Source organism: Mycteria americana, chromosome 23 (assembly GCF_035582795.1).
Source record: "Mycteria americana isolate JAX WOST 10 ecotype Jacksonville Zoo and Gardens chromosome 23, USCA_MyAme_1.0, whole genome shotgun sequence".
NCBI classification, from domain to species: Eukaryota; Metazoa; Chordata; class Aves; order Ciconiiformes; family Ciconiidae; genus Mycteria; species Mycteria americana.
The window spans coordinates 5,617,558-5,637,965 of record NC_134387.1 but is presented as its reverse complement, the minus strand read 5'-3'; the positions used below and the strand labels follow the sequence as shown (position 1 = coordinate 5,637,965).

The window sequence follows — 20,408 nt, the reverse complement described above, 5'->3', positions numbered from 1 at the left end:
GCTGCGATGTTTGGCCACGGAGAGGCCTTGGCCTTTGCACTGAGCACGGTGGCGGTGGGGACAGGTCCTGGGGCTGGTCCCAGTGTCCCTGAGCAAGGGCAGGCACAGAGCCCCGTGGGTGAGCTGGCTGGGGAGTGAAGCAGCTGGAAACGTGGATCCAGTTGACTTGCTCTGGGTAATATCTCCTGATTATTTCACTGCAGCATGCTGAGGCTGCAGAGTAATCGAATTAGGCAAATATTATGGGGAAGAAAATGGGCAGATAAGTAGCTTAAAGTGATCGAAATGACCTGGAGGTGGCCATGCAAATGGTCTGTATAATATCCTGTAATAACCCTGTCCAGGCAGCTCCAAGGAGGCTGAATTCCAGTAACAGGGTGTCTGACCAGGCTCGTTCGCAGCGGCAGGCGAGGGCTGGGTGCTGCGGCCGGCAGAGGCTCGTGAGCCCCGGTCCCCCGGGGGGGCTCAGCCCTGGAGCCCCCTCCTCCCCGGCACCCGGGCAGGGGGGAGCCTCCAGCCAGCTCTGGGAGATGCCTTGGGGTGCGGGTGGTTTTGCTGCTGGGGGAGGATATGCCCCCCCCATGCATGCAGCCATCATGGACCCGCACACCACTCCCGCTCTGTGAAGCCTCCCCAGGGATGCTAAAGAGGGTCAGGCTCAGCGAGAAACACCACATTCCCATCTCCAAACCAGCCCGATAAATCACCGGGACAGAGAGACTCAGACAGGGGCAGGAGGGATCGATACGGGATGGCGCACGCCGAGAGCTGCAGAGCCCTGAGACCTCCCCAGGCAGAACGGCCACAGCCCCCGGGTGCTCGCAGCCGGGACCGGGGAAAAACAGGGCGAAAGGATTCAAAGCACATCCCGGGATCGGGATAAAAGCTCTGTTTAAAACCCCTCCCGTCCCTTCGCACAGGTAGGGAAGCTGGGAGCAGTGAAAGGAGATGTTAAAAATAGTTCTTCTCTCGGCGTCGAGCAATGAAAGAAGACGGAGCCGTCAATCCAGCTGCCTCTCCCCGGGGATGCTGACGCTGCCGGCGCTGGCTGGGAGCAGAGCCGACCCCCCTGGGACATAGGACTGGCAAGTGGGCAGGCACAAAGGAGACTATTTTCGCCCCCCTTTGCCAGATACATTGAAGGACATCAAGAGAAAACACCCCTCCATCACTGGAATTGAGAGGGGAGCAAAAATAGTCCTGGCTGGAGACGTGCGTACGACCAAGTCTCCTGTCGCCCATCTGCTGTGCACGCAGCAGGTAGCGAGACGCTGCCGCCGGTGCCAGCCCTTGCCACGATCGGTTAAACCCACAGCATCCACTGGTCCATACTTCTTTGTATCTCTGGAGCACGCAGAAGGCGAGCGAGAGGCTGGCGGGTCTCCCAGGTGGGAGCCTGGGGCTTTGCCCGCATCTCGAGCCGGCGACGCCAAAATCCCTCTCGAGCAAGGTGCGGCGCAGACGCAGCCGGGGCAGCAGCATCCCTCCGTAGCCCTGTTTTCGGGATGTCCCACATTCCCAGCGCAGCCCAGAGCTTCCCGGCCTGTGTCCCCTCGCTTGCCAGCCGGCTGGCTCTCCAACCGCCCAGGAAAGACCCCAGTCCCTTTGCTGCTTGTGTCTGCACCGCACCAAATGTGAGAAAACCCCGATCTTTGCTCCAGGTTTCTGTGCGTGGCAATAACGATAATTAATCAGAAATAGCTTTCATGAAATGGGATCAGTTTGTGACGCTGGGTTTCTTTCCTGTTAGGGGAAACAAAACAAGATGTCAACCAAAAAAACCCACCCAAAACTGGGTACCCTGCTAGAAAAGGCATAAATGATACATAATCCGATGTGCTTGGGGAAGCAGCTCTTGAAAGAGATTGACTTTGACAGCCTAATAAATGTCAGCTTCTGACGGGCCCCGGCTCCGAAATGAATCCTCCAAACTTTAATTGGAGACATGATGCTCCCATTACCCAGAACAGAAAATCCCACCTCCCTGCCTCGGATTTCTCCATTGATAAAATTGTCTTTTTTTTATGCCTCTAATTGATTGCAATGTTGCTCTTCCCCTGGAGAATTCGCTCCTGCAGCCTGGCAGGGCTGGAGAGGAGCCTCGGAGATGGCTGGAAGGGTCCCTGCGCTGTGCGGGGAGGGGACGGGTGGCACAGGGAGACTCCCAAGACCGGTAGCGTCCTCAGTGAGCCCGTCTGCTTCCTCAGAGGAGGAGGAGGAGGAGGCAGGGACTGCCAGGGAGGGACAGCAAGCGAACTGGGAGGGGGGGAGAGGGAAGGGCATTGCAGAAATTAGCTGATAGCCATCTCCCTACCTGATTTTAATTATCCTGTCGGATTTAGCAGGCAGATTTCAGCCCTGCTCGCCGGCAGCTGACAGCCTCGGCGGCGCTGACAAGCAAAGATTAGCGGGGCTAAGCCGGGGACGAGGCCGGAGGCTCCCACCTCGCCTCCGTCTCTGCCCGCCAGCAGGTCCGGGGCACAAGGAAAAGGGAGTTTTGCTTCCGAAGTGGAGCGGGGAGAGGGGTCGCTGCCACCCTGAGCGGCACAGGGTGCCCACGGCCACCTCCAGCCCCCCCCGGGGGCACAGCGGGCACTGGGGCACGGCAGTTCAATGCAGCCCCTCTCCTCCGCCGTCTCCTTCCCGAGCGATGCAAGAGAAACCCCGATCAGCCACCAAGTAGCTACGCCAGGCATTAGGAGGGGAAAAATGGCCAGTGTTACTACAGGCTAATGGTCCATATTTTGTTTACACTTTCCACTTTCCCATCTAATAACTGCTCCTGGGCTCGCTGTCATTTTTCTCTCCTTGCTGCTACTGCCAGCAATTACTCCCCAGCATTTGCATTTAATGATAAGGCCAGGGCCGGGTGTTTTGAATAGATGTCACACGATCGGTGCTTTAACGGCAACGCTGCTCCCTGTGTCGGGGCGAGCGGAGCAGGAGCGGAAAGAGGGGCACAGAGGAAGGGGGAGCAGGAATCCGAGGTGGCAAAACCGGCGTGCACGCCCACGCAGCGTGCACGGGACCTTTGCGCGCAGCTAAACCAGTGCCACCAGTGCCAGTGCCACCTCCCTCCCCAGCGCTACCGGCGAGGAGCAGGGCAAGGGGAGCATTTGGAGGAGCCAACCTGGAGCTTATCCCCACCCTTGCCAGCAAGGCAGAGCTCGTTATTAACGATTTATTCTTAATTAGGCTGCTCTGTCCATTGCAACCGTGCTCCGGCATCTTCGGCACCAAGGTGTCTGGGAACAACAAACGTATTGGCAAAAGAATGAATTCCCCGGCTATTGCTTAGGTAGCGTGGAAATAATTACATAGCAACTAGGTGAGCTCAGATTTCATGAAGCTCTTTTGTTCACCGGGCACCTGATCCCAAATGTTGCCGGTAACGGATACGGCAAACACACGGCTACGCACGCACGGCTACACAGAGAGGGATTAGGGGGGGAATAGCGAGGCGTAAGGCCCAGCGAAGGCTTTTGCACGCCCCAAACGGCTCCTCTGCGGGAACCGTACGGATTCAGCATCACTGGAGATGGAGCCGCCGGCAAAACACCCCCCAGCACATGGGCTGGGAACTCAGGGAGAAGGTTTAAACTCAAAATGTTTGAAAATAGGGGGAAAAAGACCCAGCTGCGAGAGCAATCCAAGACACCTCGTATTAATTGTCTGCCACTCTCGGCTCACCAGCTAACGCCTGGCAAGAGGAGCGGCAGAGGCGTTTTCCAGCTGATGAGCGGTGGTTGTCTTCATTTACAAATAGCTCCTCTGATTAATTGCAGGGAGGCGACGCGTTTCTGCCGGCATCGCTGATGAGCCCTTCGGGGACCAGGGTCACATTGCCAGCTCTGCTCCTGCCCGGGGAACGGCTGCAGCCACGCGGCGGGGTTTCCGCAGCCGTGGCATAGGAGCGGGACCCCTCGAGCCCCATGCCTGGTGCCGGGTCACCCGGCACAGCCGTCATCCTCCCGGTCCCTGCCGGGGCCCAGGACCTCCACGCCAAAGCAACGGGGTGCACAGGGAGCTGAAAGTGGCTTTTGACTTCGCGGCGGAGGATGCAGGGAGGGGATGCCAGCAGTTTCGCCGGGGTGGATTGTCACCCTGGTGCTTTTGCACGGCAGAAAGGCCCTGCAATTGGGGATATGTTACTGCATTAAGCTTGAATCCCATGTGCAAGCTGCCAGAGCTGGGGGACAGGTCCTGTTCTGTGTGAGCACCCGGCGTCAGTGCTTGATCCTGCTCTCGGAGGCTGCGTGCCTGCGCCACAGCCCCCAGAATCTGCAAAGTGAGGGTGAGCAGGAATGAAGAGAGGTGGGAAAACCCCTCTCTTATGCCCTCCCTTTGCAGCAGAGGAGTGGGGAGGGAGCTTTGCGTGCGGAGGCATCCCAGTCCCCAGCATGGGGTGCAAGGCCAGCGGTGCCGCAGGTCCCAGTGCGGGGGGAGCGGAGCCGAAGCCGTGCGGCAGAGCTCGGGAGCCACCGTGCTGCTGGATGCAGCAGCTCTCCAACGAGCCACGCACAAAAAAACCCACCCCACCACCAGCAAACAGCGAGCTCCTGCCTGTTTGAGGCCATTAATGAACCCACCGCGCTCTCTGAAAGAGTCCCCGTGCTCACCGCAAAGCCCTGGCCGGGCTCCAGCCACGGTAATTACATTCTACCTCCTAAGATCTCCCCTGCCTGTGCAATTAGGATGGGCGAGAGCGTTAGCGTGCGGCTCAGCGTGCCGCCCTGTCCCCGGCCCTGCTGGGGGCTGTTTTCGGAGCAGGTTGTGTTTCGCTGCAGGACCCCCTCCGTCCACAGCTCTCCAGCAAACCGGGGATGCTGGGGGGCTCCGGGGGCTTTTCACCCCTCCCAGACTTGCAACGCATCCCCGGAAGATGCTGCCCTGCCAGTGTAACCAGTCTGCCATCCCACAGCACCCGCTGCGTGGTGCCTGGTGCGGGAACGGGCTGCTCCAGAAGAAGAAAAACCTCCTTGCAAGGACCTGAGCTGGAGGGGGCTCGGCGGTGCGGGGATGGGGGGGGGGGGGGGCCGGCAGTGTTCGTCCCCCCTCGGCCGCCCCTCATCAGCATGCACCGGGGCCGAGCGGCGGAGCAGCTCCCGTCGGTGACAGGTTTATGCAAGATGAGTTATATAAGCCGTGCAGAACCGGAGTCAGCGGTAATGAGACGCTTGTGAAATCTTGCACCGATCTGTGTCAGTGCCCTAATCGCAGGCGACAGCTGGGCTCTGCGGCTGGTTGGAGATGATAATATTAATGTCAGGAAGCATCAAGCGGAGGATGCGCCTTTCAAAGGGGGGATTACACTCCTCGCGGAAGAAAAGGAAACAGCCCTAATCTTTGCTGTTGGATCCCGGGTGCTGGCGAGGGCCCAGGGAAGCATCTCTGAGTGACCCGGGCTCTGCGTATGCCACGGAGGCAGGCGGCAACGTATGTGCGCATATGGGCACGGGGTATAGCCAGGCCGTACGCAGCGTGAACGCCGGTACAACGGTCCAAGTCCCATTACCTGCTTCTCTTCCAGCCCGCTCCCTGCATCCCACCTCCTGCCTGCCCTGCCCGTCCCCTGCCTCTGCCGCTGGCCGCAGCGGCCGCAGGGCACAGCATCGCTGTCCCAGGAGAGGAAACTCGGGCTGAGAAGCAACTCCAGGTGCAGAAGCGAAGCTCCCTTTGTAATTCAAGTGGCTTTTCCCTGTCTCCGGGTGCGGCTGCCAATCCAGAATTTATTAGCATGCAATCTGCTCTCATCTGGGATGCCGGTGGAAGGGGAGCTGACAGGCAAGCGCAAACAAACAAACAAACTACACAAGCAAAGGGCCGGGCATGCTGCGGGTCCTGACAGATGCGAGGCACCGGGTACCGCGGCTGGGTGGGGATGGGCAGAGGCGCCAGCCGCAAAGGCTCGGGTGGGAAAAACCCTTAAGGTTCACATTTTTCTTAGTTATTCACTGTGAGCAGTCTTCACAGCTCACAAGCCTCAGAAAGGCTGGTGATGCCTTTTTGGTCAGCAGAGTCTTTCTCCCGCCCTAGAACTCCTTGCATTTCTGAAAGGATGACTACAAAAACCTGGAGTCATTAATATATATCTTTGCTGTAGGTACATCAGCTCAGAGCCGCTTTTGAGCTGGATGCGCTCAGTAACGGCAGCCAAATCCCAGCTCTGGGAAAACAACTGCCCTCCAGCTGGGACCGATGAGCTGGGGAGGCAATAAAAGCCCGAGAGGGCTGGCTTTGGGCTTTGCTGAGGCATGGCAAGGTGGGTTGTGTTGGTTTTTTTTTTCCTCTTTTGCTAGGGAAAAAAGCTCTTCTTGCTTTTCTCTCAGGACTGAGCTGAAGCAGAAGCTCACAGCACTGCACCGAACGGGTAAAACGCTGCTCGCTGCCTGCCCAGGGGTGCTTGTTTTTAAGCTGTCCCTCCTCAGCAGCTTTGCGCTTTGCTTTTTGCTGTTCAGTTTGCTCTCGAAAGCCTAGCGTTCCCAGGCCTGGCCCCTTGTGCGATGCAGCAGAGACGGGGAGCAGTGGGGGCTTGCTGGGGCACAGAGAAGCAGTAACAGAGCAGCTGGGGAAACCACTGAAGCAATAAAAGAGCAGGTCCCCCATGGAGGGGAATTAGGGATCAATAACCCGGGAGGCAGAGAGTGCAACAACCCTGAAACTTGCTGATGGAAGTGAAACGGGGGAGCAGTTAGCCCAAAGGAGCAAAGGTCCTAAAGTGCAGGTGGAGGGGCCCGGAGCTGACGGCTAACGGGGCTTTGGGGGACGGTAAAGAGATGACGGCTGCAATAACGCGCCATAGGTTACAGTATATGCCGGAGGGGCTGCAGAGGGGGCTGTGGGGAGCACTGCACTTAACCGGGGGGGAAAGGCACTCAGGTCCTCGGTAATGGGTCTGAAAGGGGAAAAGGGGGGTGCCGGCCTTCAGATGTTGTGCGCCGTTTCAGCTTCTGGATGCCGAACGCCCGCTCCCTGACACTGTGGAGCCTGCGGACGAGGGCGTCGGGGCAGGAGGCAGCGTGTCCGCACGGTGCAGAAGAGCCCGGGTGTAAATGGGATCAGCATCGCGTGGCTGGGTAACTCTGCTCCCTTTCCTGGGCACTCCTTATCCCCATGGAGCAAGAGGGGCTCTGCCCATGGGTTATTCAAAGCCTCAGTCGTGGATATTTCACATTTCCCCTTAGTGTGATGCTGCTGGGGGAGAGAGGCGAAGGGGCAGCAGCTCTGTGTGCCCGTAGCAGCCAGAGCAGGGCAGGTCGGGGAGGATCAGGTCCTGCCCGTCGGCTGGGGTCTGCAGCCGGGTGCGTGTTCAGGGGACGGGTGAAGACGTGGTCTCAGCGAGCAGCTGAGAAAACAGATTATATTGGCAGCAGGGCCAGGGGAGCTGGGCTAACTTGAAGCAGAAGGGAGTCTAGGGTGCTCACGAGCGCAGAACTCGTAGAAAAGTTGATCTGTGTCTCGGTGATTGACTTTTTAACTCAATTACTCTTCAGCCTATTGCCCAGACTCGACTTCTCATTAAACACCACCCCAGCTCTCTCCTGAGCAGATCTGCTGCTACTCAGCAAAGATAAAGCTGGTGCTGCCCTACCTGCCCTGCTGGGCTCCTCCAGCTCCCCATGGCACTGGGTATGGGGACGTGCCCTGGGTGGCACCTTCCCGGGCACAGCCTTATGCCAGGGCTGGGGAGAGGTTTGTGGGACGTGGGGGGAGAGCCCGAAAGGTCAGGCGAGCCGGCTGCGCTCCATAAATCCCACCGAGCGCTGGCGGAGAGGACAGCTTTGCTTCATCTCCATTATTACTTCCTTATGCATAAATACACGGTATCGATGGGGCCGTGAATCAAACTCCCCGGCTGGGTCAGCAGGAATGAGAGCTGCCGTCAGCTCTGCCTGCGCTGGGGCCCATCCTGCCCGCTGCCCCTCTCTTTCCCGTGCCCCCCAGGGCTAAGGGGGCCTGGGCTCAGGGATCTTGGAACCCCACGCCTTGGAAATTTGCTGCAATGGATTTTTTTTTTTCCCATGCTTAGCCCAGCTCTGCAACAGGGCGAGGAGCAGAGCCCCAGACCCCTCAGCCTGTGCCCGCTCCGAGCATCCCCGCTGCCGCCCGGGGTCCCGCTCCGGAGGGCAGGGAGGGGCGGAGGGGAGGGGAGCCCGCTGCCGGGGAAAGGGCTCTGCCGCTGCCATCTCTTCACCAGCCGCAGCAGCTTCTGCTATCTTTTAATGCACCAATATGTCTTCGAGATTGTGCTCAGTTGCTTCTCGCCCCATTATCACTCAAATGTATATTTTATGTGACTGCAACAAAGGCAGGTCATTCCCGTTACACACCGAGGCAGAGCGGCTTCGCCGGCACGATGCCGGGATGAGGGGCAAGAAGAGGCAGCCGGGGCTGCCCCATCCGACCCACAGATCTGCCCCTCTTGCCTGTCCTCCCTATAGGCTCCAGCCCCACACGCTGCCTCTTCCCAAGCCCTCTTCTCCCTCCCGGTGCTTTATTCCTGTCCTCGCTCCTTCCTCCCCTCTCCATCCCTCACTGTCCTCCCCGGAGCAGCCCTGGGGGGGAAACCCCCGGGTCTTGGCCCTCTCCAGGCAGTAGCAGGCAGCCTGCCTGCACATGGCCAAGGCTAACCAGGGGAGGTGCAGGAGGGGTGCGAAGGGCGTAGGGGATACAAGAGCCGGCTTTTTTCGGGTGAAGATCTTCCCTAGCACAGCCCTCGCCTGCCATTGCCCATGCAGAAAGCTCAGGCAGCTGTGGCCACAGGTTTTAATTAAAATTAACTGTTGCCCGCAGCTCCTGGACACAATTACTCAGCCACCAGGTATCTGCTCCGCTGACAGGGAGTGTAATTAAGACATGAGTGCTTCTCCTTCTCCAGCCACCACCTCCGCCCTGGCACGAAGCAGCCCTCCTCCCTGCGATGCTCCTGGCCTCCCGGGCACTGCCACGTCCCCGGGGACACGCAGCGATGGTACCCGCTCCCTCCCAGGGCTCCTTCGCTCCCGTAAGGCTTGGGGCCATGGTACAAATCGCTCCTCCACCCCTTGCTGGGAAGCATCATGCAATCACAGTGCTGGTGTCAGCCCAACCCCTCATTAAGTGCCATGCCCCCACTCAAGTAATTACTCCTATTTATAACTGAGCATTTGCAGCCTGCCCTCGATAAAACCCCCGGCTGCTCCACCTCCCGCACTCCTGTCGCTGACACAGAGCAGCAGCTATTTTTACCCCTCTCCCCTGGAGATGCTTTGCTCCCAATTCCAGTCGTGGGATTTGAAGGAACTCTGCCGCTCCCGCCACCCCCTTCCCGCGGTCCCTGGGGGCTGAGGCGGCGATGCTGGCACCCTCCTGCCAGGGCAAAGGCTCCCCGCGTCCCCCCCGGGTAGGGCACCGGGAGTCTGAGCGGGATCTCTTGTCATCCCTCGTCAGGCAGGAGATGCTCCGTGCTGGCGGATGTGGGATCGTGTTAATCCAGCGGGATCTCTGGAGCCCTCCAAGGACCTTGATCTATTGATCTCGCCAAAAAGCGGAGTAAAGCGCGATGCAGGGGCACCCATGGGAACAGCTTTGCAAACCAGCTCTTCCCAAGGACCAGGGTCTCGCTGCAAACTGAGGCCGGACAGACCCAAAGGTGAAACCCCTTTGGGGAGGATCCGTGTCCAAATGAGGCCCCGTTGCTGGGAAAGGACCTTTTTTCCCCTGAATATCTGCTCCCGTCTGTGCTCTCCAGGGGCAGGGCGCTGGGCTGAGCCCACCCAGGGTCAGCGGAGTCGAGCAGCAGCTCCGTGCAAAGGCAACCCATGACACGGGCTCCTGCTGCCCAGTAAAAATAGAAACCGTTCTTTATTTTCACACCCGCTCTTTTGGATGCAATTGCTGCATTTCAAAGAGGAAACGCTGCTCTGAACTCTGCATTAACACCTATCAGTGTAATTTCCCATGGCGAGTTAAGGAAGCAAAGCAGCACTTAACGCGCTCACGCGCGCTGCGGTCCTGGGTGCCAAAGCGCTCGCAGATGGCTCAGGCCTTTGCAAACCCTTGAGCCGAGCTGGAAAATGCCTTCCCATCCGTCTCCGTATGCAGGCCAGGCCTGGGATAGAAAGGAAAATGATTCATCTTCTACGCCAACATAAATCCAGCGAGGGAGGCTGCTTGCGGGGAGCTGAGACCAGGCAGGGAGGGTGCCAGCCTGCAGCATCCCACGGGGCTGAGCAGCAGGAGCTGCTTCACCTCCATCTGTCAGGACAGCAGGTCTCTCGCCAGCCTGGGAACTCAACCTTCCTTAATATACTCATATTAATATACTTACACGTCCTTAATTTATGTCTATCATCTCTGGGGGAGCTTGCTGCCGGACCCGCGGCTCTCTGGGGCTGCCAGCATGCCTGCTCCCTGGCCCTGCGTGCGGGGACAGCGGGAGGACCTTAGCTCAAGCGCACAGGGGTTCTCGTTGATTATAAGCAGCGATCGGCGCTGCTTGTGACCCCGTGCCGAGCTCCTGCTGCTGGGTCACCCCGCGCCGGGCTCGGCGGGCACCGCGGCACGGCCCCTGCCCTCCGTCCCCGCGCGCGTCCCGGCGAGGCGGCGGAGCCGTGCATTAATCATTCCCGCTGCACGTTGAGCCATCTGGACGGTATTGGCCCTTCTGCCACACCACGGAGGATTGTTAACACAAAGCATATGCTTTGTTTGAAATTAATAATAATTTTAGGCTCTCACCAGCTGCTGGTAATTGGCTCCCCTTTCGCAGAGATAACTGAGAGCAGCAGGGTGGAAATTCAGCCGCTTCCTGGCTCCTTTTCTAATGAGATGAGTCCCCGGGAAAGGTGGCCGTTCTGCAGGGGACAGCGTGACACTGGCCAGGTAATGGCTTTTAATAACTCGCTACACGTGCCCTGTGCCACGGTGACGGTAACACACAAGCACCGGGGCTGCTCGGGGACCCCGGGGTTCCCTCGGCAAACCCGTGCAGCGGCCGCAGAGGGAGCAGACCCTTCCCGGGCACTGACCCGGCCGGAGAAGGGCAGGTTTTAGCAGCCTCCTTTGCTGCTCAATTGTTGCCATCAGCAGCAGATTAGCGCGGAGGGTGTGTTTTTACGTTTTCTTGCTTAAGCATCAGTCTGGGCAGGTGGGTGTTGGGAGGCTGGTGGGGATATTTATATTGCAGGCCTGACAAAATCTGCGTGCGGAGGAGCTCTGTAAAATATACAGAGCATTATTTTTGTTCAAACAGTGCGTATTAAGGCAAAGGGAACGTACTAAACGCATCCGCTGCAGCAGAGACATATGGGAGCTGAGGGCTTTTAAAAATCTCTGGATTCAATCTAGGCTTTTAAATGCAACCTGCCCCGTGATGGCTCTGCGGCTGCAGGGGAGGGAGAGGGCAGGGCCACAGCAGCAGCCGGCAGGACCTTGAAATTGGGGCTCTGGCCGCATCCCCCCCTTCGCCATCATTAGGGTCCAGCCGATACCTTTAATGGGATTCCTGTAATGAAAGTCTAGGCGTAGCATGCAATATCCGAAGAGCTAAAGCGCTCTCCTGGGCTCCATGCAGCGCTGCTGTAATACAGCTTATTGGTATTTTAGCCGTCGTCAAATATTCAGCACTGGAGAATGACAGGGAGGGAACTTCGGGCTCACGGTGGGGTGGGGGAACCCTTCCCCCTGCTCCCATCACCCTCCGCAGCCCAGCGAGACCACCGGCACTGCAGAGATCGCTGTCCTGTAAGAACAGCCATCCCCTGGACCAAAACCAGCAGCAAATTGCCTTTCCAGAAGGCAATTGCCTTTCCACACCCTTGGCCGCCAGCCCTCCTCGTCCCCTCCAGGCCCAAGCAGCAAATTCGCCTGCTCCTTTGGTCCAGGCTTTGCACGCACGCTCTCCCTGCAGCGTCAGCCTCTCCCATCTCATTGGCATCGCGTCGGCCTCAGCGCATCCCGGTGGGAGAGTCCAGCCGTGCTCTCCTGCATCCCTCCGTCCCGCAGAAGGATGCTGCCCAAACCCTGCCTCCAGCCAGGCAACCCTCGGTGCCCGGCCCCGGGGCGTTTCGGTGCTGGGAGGATTGCTGCCGCTGCGACGTGCCCCTTGCAGCCGCAGCTACGGGGGTTTTTTTCCCACAGCAGCCGTCATGATAAATATTGCCAGATGGGTGGGAAGGAGAGGGAGGACAAGTGACTCCGCTACGGGCTGGCACCAGCCTGGGAATTTGCACCCAACGCTAGCAGGGGGTCAGCGATGCTTCTGGCTGCAAGGGGGTGCGGGCTCGATGGTGCCCGGGATCGATGCGGGTGGGTCTGTGGGGGCCGAGCACATCGCCCCGCAGCTGAGCCGTGGCCAGCAGAGGCCACGGGATCAATGCGGAGTGAAGGAAATACAGCTGCGGACACGCGGCTTTTACAGCTTCCTTCCCCAAGAAAGGCTGGGTTTTATGGACTTCTGGTAATTGCCAATTAATTTTCTGAAGCCAAGGGCAGGAAGGCAGCCCAGCTCTTTAAGGGCACCCATGCAGGGGCGGCCAAATGGAAAAACAGCCTCCTTTTTCCCACCTATTTTCCTGTACAGTCCTCAGCAGAGTCTGGAGTGATGCAATCCCTGCACAATCCCAGCGATGACCGGTCCTGCACTTCTCCAGCCACTGAAAAGGGAAGAAAAAGCAGGCTGGCTGGAGTTAGGAGTCGGCCATAGCTCCAACCCGTGGCCACAGTCACCACCTTCCCGCTCCTCATCCCGCACCTTGTCACCAGCTTCATTTATTCCCCATCCCGAGAAGGCAGCCGGGAGCCCCAGAGCTCCAGAAAAGAGACAGGCGAAGAGAATCCAGACCCTCCCAATTAGGTAATTTTTCTGAATGAAGAGCCCTGCTCCACCCTGAACAGGGAACGTGATTGACATAAATCCCGGAGCTGATTAGGGGCTTGTCATTTAGCACCTATAATGCCTCCCTCCTAATAGTATTAGGGCCTCCTCGGCGAGACGCTAATGCAGTTTGCAGCTGCACCGTGGCGCCTGGGATTCGGCCGCCGAGCGGCGAGCGCGCTGCAAAATGAGCACATCTCTAATCTGAAGAGACAGTAATGAAAAAAGGAGCTGCCTTGACAAGGTGCGCAGAGCAGGGGGGAGAAATGGTCCCGCTATGCCCGGCCCCAGGAGCATCGTCTCCTGGCCCTGGGCAGCATCCCCACCCCGATTGCTCAATGGGCTCGCTCCTTCCTTATTTCCCCATCCTCTCCATCCCGGAGATGCCCGTACCCCTCTTTCCTCGCTCTGCCCCTCCAAGCCTTGCCAGCCCAGCCTTTCCCCGGGGATTCTCCCTGCTTTCTCCGCAGGGGCTGCACCCCCGGTCCGAGCCCCGAGCCCCGGGCTGCAGCTCTGCCTCCTCTCCCGGAGGGTGGTGGGGGAGAGGGCCAGGGGTGCTTGCTGGAGGTAGCGACCCTTAAAGCTCTGAACAAATCTCTATTTTGATTAGCTGTGCTCCTAAATGATTTATAATCAGCATAATACAATAACGACAATAACTCCCTAATCAGATTACAGCACTCTCCATTTGTCTGGGGCTTTGCACTGTAATCTCTTCCTCCCCTCTCCGTCATCGATTTTGTTTTCTCAGCCCAGCCTCTCGCTGAGCCCCGCCGAGGGCTTTTCCAGCCTTTGCATCCTCCTTCCCTGGACTTGATATTCCAGGACACATCCCCTTTTCCACCCTAAAACCCTGTCCACGCAGAGGGGGCAGGCAGGGGAAGCCGTGAGCGATCTACTCCGACAGCAAAACCCCCGGCGCTTCACCCGGCCCGTGCTGCTGCCTCTGTGAAATTTGATTAGTGCCATTCGCAGCGACTCCCTCGTTAGCCTGGCTGGTACGGTACAAATCTCGTTAGACCCATAGGATCTTTAAGTGAAGTCCAGAAGGTGTTTCCATTTCTTCGGTTAATGAAGAGAAATAGTGGTGGAGGCAGCTGGAAGGAGCGGGGATTGCAGCACGGAGCCAGGCTGGAGGACGGCGAGGAGAGAGGACTGTGTTAACACTGATTAATAATAAAGAACCACCATAATGAGCGCTAATTAATAATAGCACATGTTTAAGCAATTGATTCCCGGTGAATGGCATCGTGCCGTCAGGAGTCCCCATCGCTCCAGCTAACCGAGCCGGCAGCGCGGCTGGATGCTCCTGGCCGTGCCTGGGTCACCAGGGTCCGGAGATGGGAACCAGCCCGGTCGTGGATGGGGATCATCCCTCGCTGCCGTAGGAACAGAGCCGGGAGAGGATGGGAGCCGCGGGCTAAGGAGCATCTCCCGTCCCTCAATGCACCCTGCTGCCTCCTAAACCCCTGCCCATGCCGGCCGGCAGGTCCCAGGGCACGGCAAGATCTGCCATGCTCCATGCTCTTTCTTATTCCGATGTTCACTCACTGCAAAAAAACTGCCAGAGGCTTGGTTTTTCTTTTTTTTTTGACCAGTTTTAGGTGTTTCTGCGCAAGGAGCATCCCTGTGTCCTGCGTGAGCCCGGCCAGGGCGGGCAGCGGAGCCCACCGCCGCCTGCACGAGGGGACCAGGGCTGCCGGGGACCTGTTTGTCTCCCGGCCCCTTCAATTCAGCGTGTGATAGATAGATTGATATGGAGCTTTAATCAGTGTAATATATAAAGCACTTAATTTGCCTTATTAAAAGTCTGCACTTTGGATTTTCAGGATCCAGGAAATTAACTCAAGCACCTAAGCATTTATTTGATTGAAAGAGATTATAAATAATTCATGCCTTTTCTTTGCCTTCGGTGGCAGACCTGCCAGGGTGGTGGGGGACCGGCAGCGGCTCCCAAGGTCCCTCCGTCGCGGTGATGGAGCTGGTGCGCACCAGAGATGGCCCGTCCAGGGTGATGGGCACCGACGGAGCCTGGGCAGCCCTGGGAGACTGTTCTGTGCCCGGGGACCATCAGCCGACGGGGAATTGGGGCTGGTGCCTCTCACCATGCCAGGCTGAGGGGCTGGATGTCCCCTAGCAAGGGCTGTGCAGGGCTGGAGGTGGCCGGGAGGAGGAGGAGGAGGAGAAGCAAGCTGACCCAGAGCAAGTCAGACTGTGTCAGGCCACGTACTGGTCTCACTGTACTGGGAGGAGAGGAGCCAGCCACTAAAATCACCATGACAATAAAGCTGAGTATATTATCTATAATTCAGAGGAGCTGGAAAGTGGTTTTATTTAAAAAAAAATTAAAAATAAAAACGTGGCTGAGACAGTAGAAATTTATGCCACTGTTCTTGCTGAGCAAGGATGTGGTGTGACCTTCGGACAGGCACAGTGCCCAGCCCCGGCCACGACGCTGGCTGCTGCGGGGGGCCGAGAGCAGGCACAACCCGGGGGGGCTGCGTGTGGCCGCGATGCCGTCCCGGCAAGGGCTGAGCCGGCAAAGACCGGTGTGGGCGAAGAGAAATCTGCAGGTGGGGTGCATTTGCTGTGTGAGCTGTGCATCGTCTGGCTGCTTTCGAGGTGTGGGGTGTGCATCCTCGGGGGTGTGCATGGCCAGGTGTGCGTGGCCGGGGTGTGCATCGCCAGGGTGTGCATCCCCAGGGGTGTGCATGGCCAGGGTGTGCATGGCCGGGGTGTGCATGGCCAGGGTGTGCATCACCAGGGTGTGCATGGCCAGGTGTGCATGGCCGGGGTGTGCATCGCCAGGGTGTGCATGGCCGGGGTGTGCATCCCTGGGGGTGTGCATGGCCAGGGTGTGCATCGCCAGGGCGTGCATGGCCAGGGGTGTGCATCCCTGGGGTGTGCATCGCCAGGGTGTGCATGGCCAGGGTGTGCATGGCCAGGGTGTGCATCCCCGGGGGTGTGCATGGCCAGGGCGTGCATGGCCAGGGTGTGCATCACCAGGGTGTGCATGGCCGGGGTGTGCATCCCTGGGGGTGTGCATGGCCGGGGTGTGCATGGCCAGGGTGTGCATGGCCAGGGCGTGCATGGCCAGGGGTGTGCATCCCTGGGGTGTGCATGGCCGGGGTGTGCATCCCCGGGGGTGTGCATCACCAGGGTGTGCATCCCTGGGGTGTGCATCGCCAGCCCTTGTAGCGTGGACTGAGCACCCCGGGGCCGCGCATCATCCGGCTGCATCTCGCGGGGTGGGACACGCATCCCTAGGGATGTGCGGGGGGGGGGGGGGGAGTCCGTGGCACTCAGAGCTGGGGTTCCCAAAGTTTGCCTGGGCGAGGAGCTGAGCTGGGCTTGGGGTTCGGTCCGCAGGAGCCCCCCGAGGCTGCGGGGTGCGAGGCGGGGGTGCTGGACAGGCCGGAGCGGAGCAGCGGAGGGGCTGCGGGAGGGCCCCCTGCCCGGCCGCTGCCCGCCCTGCCCGTACGGCGGGCGCGCACTGCCCTCCAGCGGGCGCGTCCCGGCTGCCGGCCCCGCAGCTGGCCAGATGTGCCCCGCCGCTCCGGAGGGATGCCCGGGCGGAGGGGAGCGCTTCGCCCCTCCAGCCATGGGTGCGCTGAGCCGGGGGGGGTCTCAGCTCTGCCTGGGGGTGGGGGGGTGGCTGGCTGGGGCGGGGGGGGGGACCTGCCAGCCGCGGGACGGGACGGGACGGGGGGGGTCCCCTCTCCTCCTCTCCTTCCCCATCCCGCTCACTGCACGTTCTTCTTCTTTGCAAACTTGAGGGCCACGTTGTCGTACTCGGTGTCCCCCAGCCACTCCTTGCCCTGCAGCAGGAAGGGCTGCCGGAGAGGGACGGGTCTCTTGGGCACTGCGTAGTCATCCCGCTGCGGGTCGTAGGGGTACTCGTGCCCGGCGGGCTCCTCCGGGGTGGCCTGCAGCCTCCACGCCTCTCCCTTCACCTCCTCGGGCTCGTCGTAGACGGTGTGGGCAGATACACCTTCGGGCTCGTCATAGATGTGGTAGGACTTGGTGGCGGTGGGGCGCAGCGGGGGCTGCTTGCCCGCTTGCCCCCCCGCCTCCCTGATGCTGTCGTAGAGGGGGTCGGGGACCTCATCGGGGCAAGGGATCAAGCTGCTGAACTTGTGAGCCACGGAAATCTTGGCGATGGTGTCGAAGGGTGTGGCGTACTCTGATTCGGTGGCTGCCTTGGCTGCAGCATCCTGCCTCCAGCCCTTCTCCAGCACCGGGGGGTTTCCCCGCCGGAGGGAGGTGCAGGGCTCGGTGTAGGGGCAGTGGGCACCACGGGAGGGCAGGAAGGCACCCGACGGCTCCCTGGTCCCGGGGCAGCTGCTGGAGGGCATCGCCAGCTTGGCTTTCGGCACCTTCCCCTCCCAGGTGGGCTCCAGCGAGGGGCACTTGGTGCCACCGGGCTCCTCGTGCCCCTGCGCCCAGCTGGGCGTCTTGGCGTGGCCGAGCGGCCGGGGGGCATCGTCCCCAGGGCCACCCCACCGCGGTTCCTCGGCCCCCCGGCCCCGGTGCACATTGATGGCCGACTCGATCGCCTGGAAGATCTCGTTGCCTTGCCTGGTCTCAAACTCAAAGTTGCCTTCTCCCGATGCGCAGCGCCGGCCAGCCTCGAAGGAGAAAGTCACCTGGGGAGGGACAGGATCAGGTCCCCATGCCGCAGCCCACCGCCAGCCCACCCTTCCCAGACCCCACTTACCTTATCCCGCCCAAAGCGCCGCAGGAAGTGGTAGGGCCAGCTGTAGAGGATCTCCAAGGTCTGGAAATCGCGCAGCTCCAGCGCCTCCTTGCCGGCTTGCAGGATGCACCGGCCCCAGAGCCGGCAGCGCTCAGAGGACTCGGTGGCCCTCACTGTCACCTCGAACGCCCGCTCCAAGCCACCTGGGGATGGAGGAGGGTGGCATTTGACACGTGCAAGGAGCAGAGCTCCTCGCCGCAAGAGCAGAGCCGCATCTCCCACCAGAGAGGAGCTGCGGGGCTCGTGACTGCCCGCAGCCGGGGCTGTGGGGAAGCGGCGTCCGGCCGATAAGGGCTCAAGGGCTCCGGCCGTGCAGGAGCAGCCTGATAGCACAGCAAAACCCAGCCCTGCCAAACCACAGAGCAGGAAGAGGCTATTTCAGGAGGAGACTTTCCACCGCGCTGCCTGCACGTAGTCGCAGCAGGGGCTGCTCCCTGGTGCAAAAGCGGCCGAGGTTCCTCGGGAAGGGGGGGTGATGAGATGCTGCGGGACATGCGCTACCTCCCCTGCAAGCAAACCCAGCTCCACGGCACCTTCCCCACCTCCCGGCGCCTACCTTTGCCCCGGGAGCTGTAAAGGGAGTTTTCCTCCATGGAGAATTCGCTGTCGGTGCCCAGCGAGCTCTGCTGGCTGTCCTTGCCTGCTGCCTGCTCCTCTCTGCTCCTCTGCCCGGGGAAGAGGAGCGGGTGAGCGAGGGCAGGGCACGGCATCCCCCCAGCCTCCCCCATGGCAGCAAACTCCCAGGATTCCCCCGTACGGATCCTGCTCTCTCTCCCGTGCCCCGGTTATCCCTGCCCAGCGCGTACCGGGAAGGCCAGCTCGCACAGCTTCTGGATCCAGCTGGCCGCCTCGGTGCCATCAGCGGCCAGGAGGTACCGCTTGTCGGTGGTCTCCAGTAGGAAGGGGACGGTCTCCTTGGGGCAGCCGGCATCGCCGCTGGCCTCTGCCACATGCACGCAGTCGCTCAGCTTGACCAGCCGCTTGCTGCCCTCGCCTTTCCGCAGCTTCTCGGCGGCCGGCGGTGCCGAGCCCTCGAAGAGCTCCAGGCGGGCGGTGGAGCAGGAGCTTTCCCGGTACAAGACGCCCCAGAACTTCCTCCATTTCTGCCGTGGGGAGAAGCAGTGAGAGGAGTGATAAACCCAGCATCAGCCAGCTCTGCTTTCACTGTTCCAGGAGTTTTCGTCCCCTTAGGATCATGCACGAGCCTGGGGCAGAACATCGGAGCGAACCCCTCCAGGGTCCGGGCAGGGTTTTGCACCCTCGCCCAGGCGGGCTGGCCAAAGCAGGGGGTGAGATAAACTGGGCAGCGTGGGGAAAAGCATCCCCACACACGGCATAGCCGGCAGCCTGCGGCAAGGCTTGCCCAGCCAGGAAGGGCACCGGCAGCATCCCAGCCTCACCCGGCACCGGGGTCCATCCCACGCCTCCCCCACCCCACGGTACCCAAAAGCCACGCCGACGGCCACCCGCTGCCGAAGGACTTTCGGGTCCTCGTTTGCTCCGTCTTTCCCGAAAACACCAACTTTTGAAGCGATTCCCGACTCGCCCTCTGAGGAGGCAGCAATCCACGGCACATCGTGTGTGGGAGGCGGTGGCGGAGGGGAAGCGGCAGGAGAGGAAGCGGCAGGAGAGGAAGTCTTGCACCGAAATCAGAGCATCCTCCATGGAGGCTCCCTGCACCGGGGACCCGCCGGGCCTGGCAGGCTTTGCCGAAACGCAGCACCTTTTTGACAGGGCGTGTTTCTGGGACCCGCCTTGGGGGTGGCCTCTGCCCCGTCCTCCGCCATTGCAGGCATCGATGTGGCGGCTGCCTCGCTGCAGGACGGCGATGCCCTGCCTGCCGCCCTGCCTGCCGCCCTGCCTGCTCTGCCGTGCCTCCCACCCACCCTGCCCGCGGCATTTTGAGCCCCTGCGGAGGGTGGCCATGGGAAGCAAGATTCGGCTCGGCCTCCTGCCCGGGCGTGGAGCCGGGGACGCCCAGGCGGCTCCTTCCCCTTCTTGCACAAGAGCAGCGCCGGCAGGAGCCATTGCTAAACCCCAGCTGTTATCAGCCGCTGAAGCAACGAGGCTCCGGGGGTTGCAGCCGTTCGTGCCGTGGCTCTGGTTCGGCTTTGCAGAGCCTCCGCTGGGGTGGTCCGGCAGGGTGGGGGGCGGGGGGGGGGGGGGCTTCTCTTTGCAATGTGTCCCCAGCACCTTCTGTCCCCCTGCCCGTCCCCACCTGCCCGACGTGCCGGCAGGGAGCCGATGGGCGGTTGGGGAGCCAACGGGTGGGAGCATCCCATCCCCTTCGGATGCAACCCCCCCCTCGTACCCCCGTACCCAGCCCAGCCGAGCCCCCCGCCCCCCCCCCGTGGGTCTTCCTCGGGGACCCAGCAGCCCCCCGCCACCTCCTCACCTTCCCAAAGGTCTGCTGCAGCTGGAGGTAGAGCACGCCCTGCTTCACCACCGCCTCCTCCATCCTCCAGCCACCAGCATCCTCCTGCGCTGCCCCTCCGCCGTCGGCCCCCCCTGCCCCACAGCTCCGGGGGGGTCCCGGCCCGGCCGCGCGCCCCTGTCCCGCCGCAGCGCTGCCGTCGCGCCAGGTCGTGCTGTCTCAGCATGTGACGTGCGGTCGGGCTTCTTCTGTTTCCTACGCTCACGCGGCGCGGGCTCTGGCTTCCTGCGCCTGTGAGCTTACCATAAAGGGCAGCCGGTGCCGGGCAACCCCGCCACAGCCGTGCCTCGGTTTCCTCATCTGTGAAATGGGTCCAGAGGCAGCTCTGAGGGCTTCCTCATTGGGGTAACGACCCCTCCAGC

The 20,408-nt window shown here is 60.7% G+C and overlaps 1 protein-coding gene across 1 annotated transcript; it reads right to left on the bottom strand.

The window, feature by feature from the left end:
* Positions 1 to 16,482: 16,482 nt before the first annotated feature.
* Positions 16,483 to 20,194, bottom strand: DOK2 (docking protein 2). The gene is made up of 5 exons (XM_075523657.1): positions 20,008 to 20,194; positions 18,419 to 18,715; positions 18,169 to 18,277; positions 17,574 to 17,755; positions 16,483 to 17,502 (listed from the first exon to the last, which is right to left on the bottom strand). Exons 1-5 carry the CDS (start codon positions 20,068 to 20,070, stop codon positions 16,600 to 16,602), a joined length of 1,554 nt encoding a protein of 517 aa, XP_075379772.1. The 5' UTR covers positions 20,071 to 20,194; the 3' UTR covers positions 16,483 to 16,599.
* Between the last annotated feature and the right edge of the window lie 214 nt (positions 20,195 to 20,408).

Excerpts from the sequence above, each read along its gene's own strand:
- DOK2 (XM_075523657.1), bottom strand. The coding sequence starts at position 20,070 with ATGGAGGAGGCGGTGGTGAAGCAGGGCGTGCTCTACCTCCAGCTGCAG. Across the intron at positions 18,716-20,007 it reads TGCAGCAGACCTTTGGGAAG|AAATGGAGGAAGTTCTGGGG; the intron begins GTGAGGAGGTGG and ends TCCCCACGGCAG. Across the intron at positions 17,756-18,168 it reads TTACAGCTCCCGGGGCAAAG|GTGGCTTGGAGCGGGCGTTC; the intron begins GTAGGCGCCGGG and ends CTCCATCCCCAG.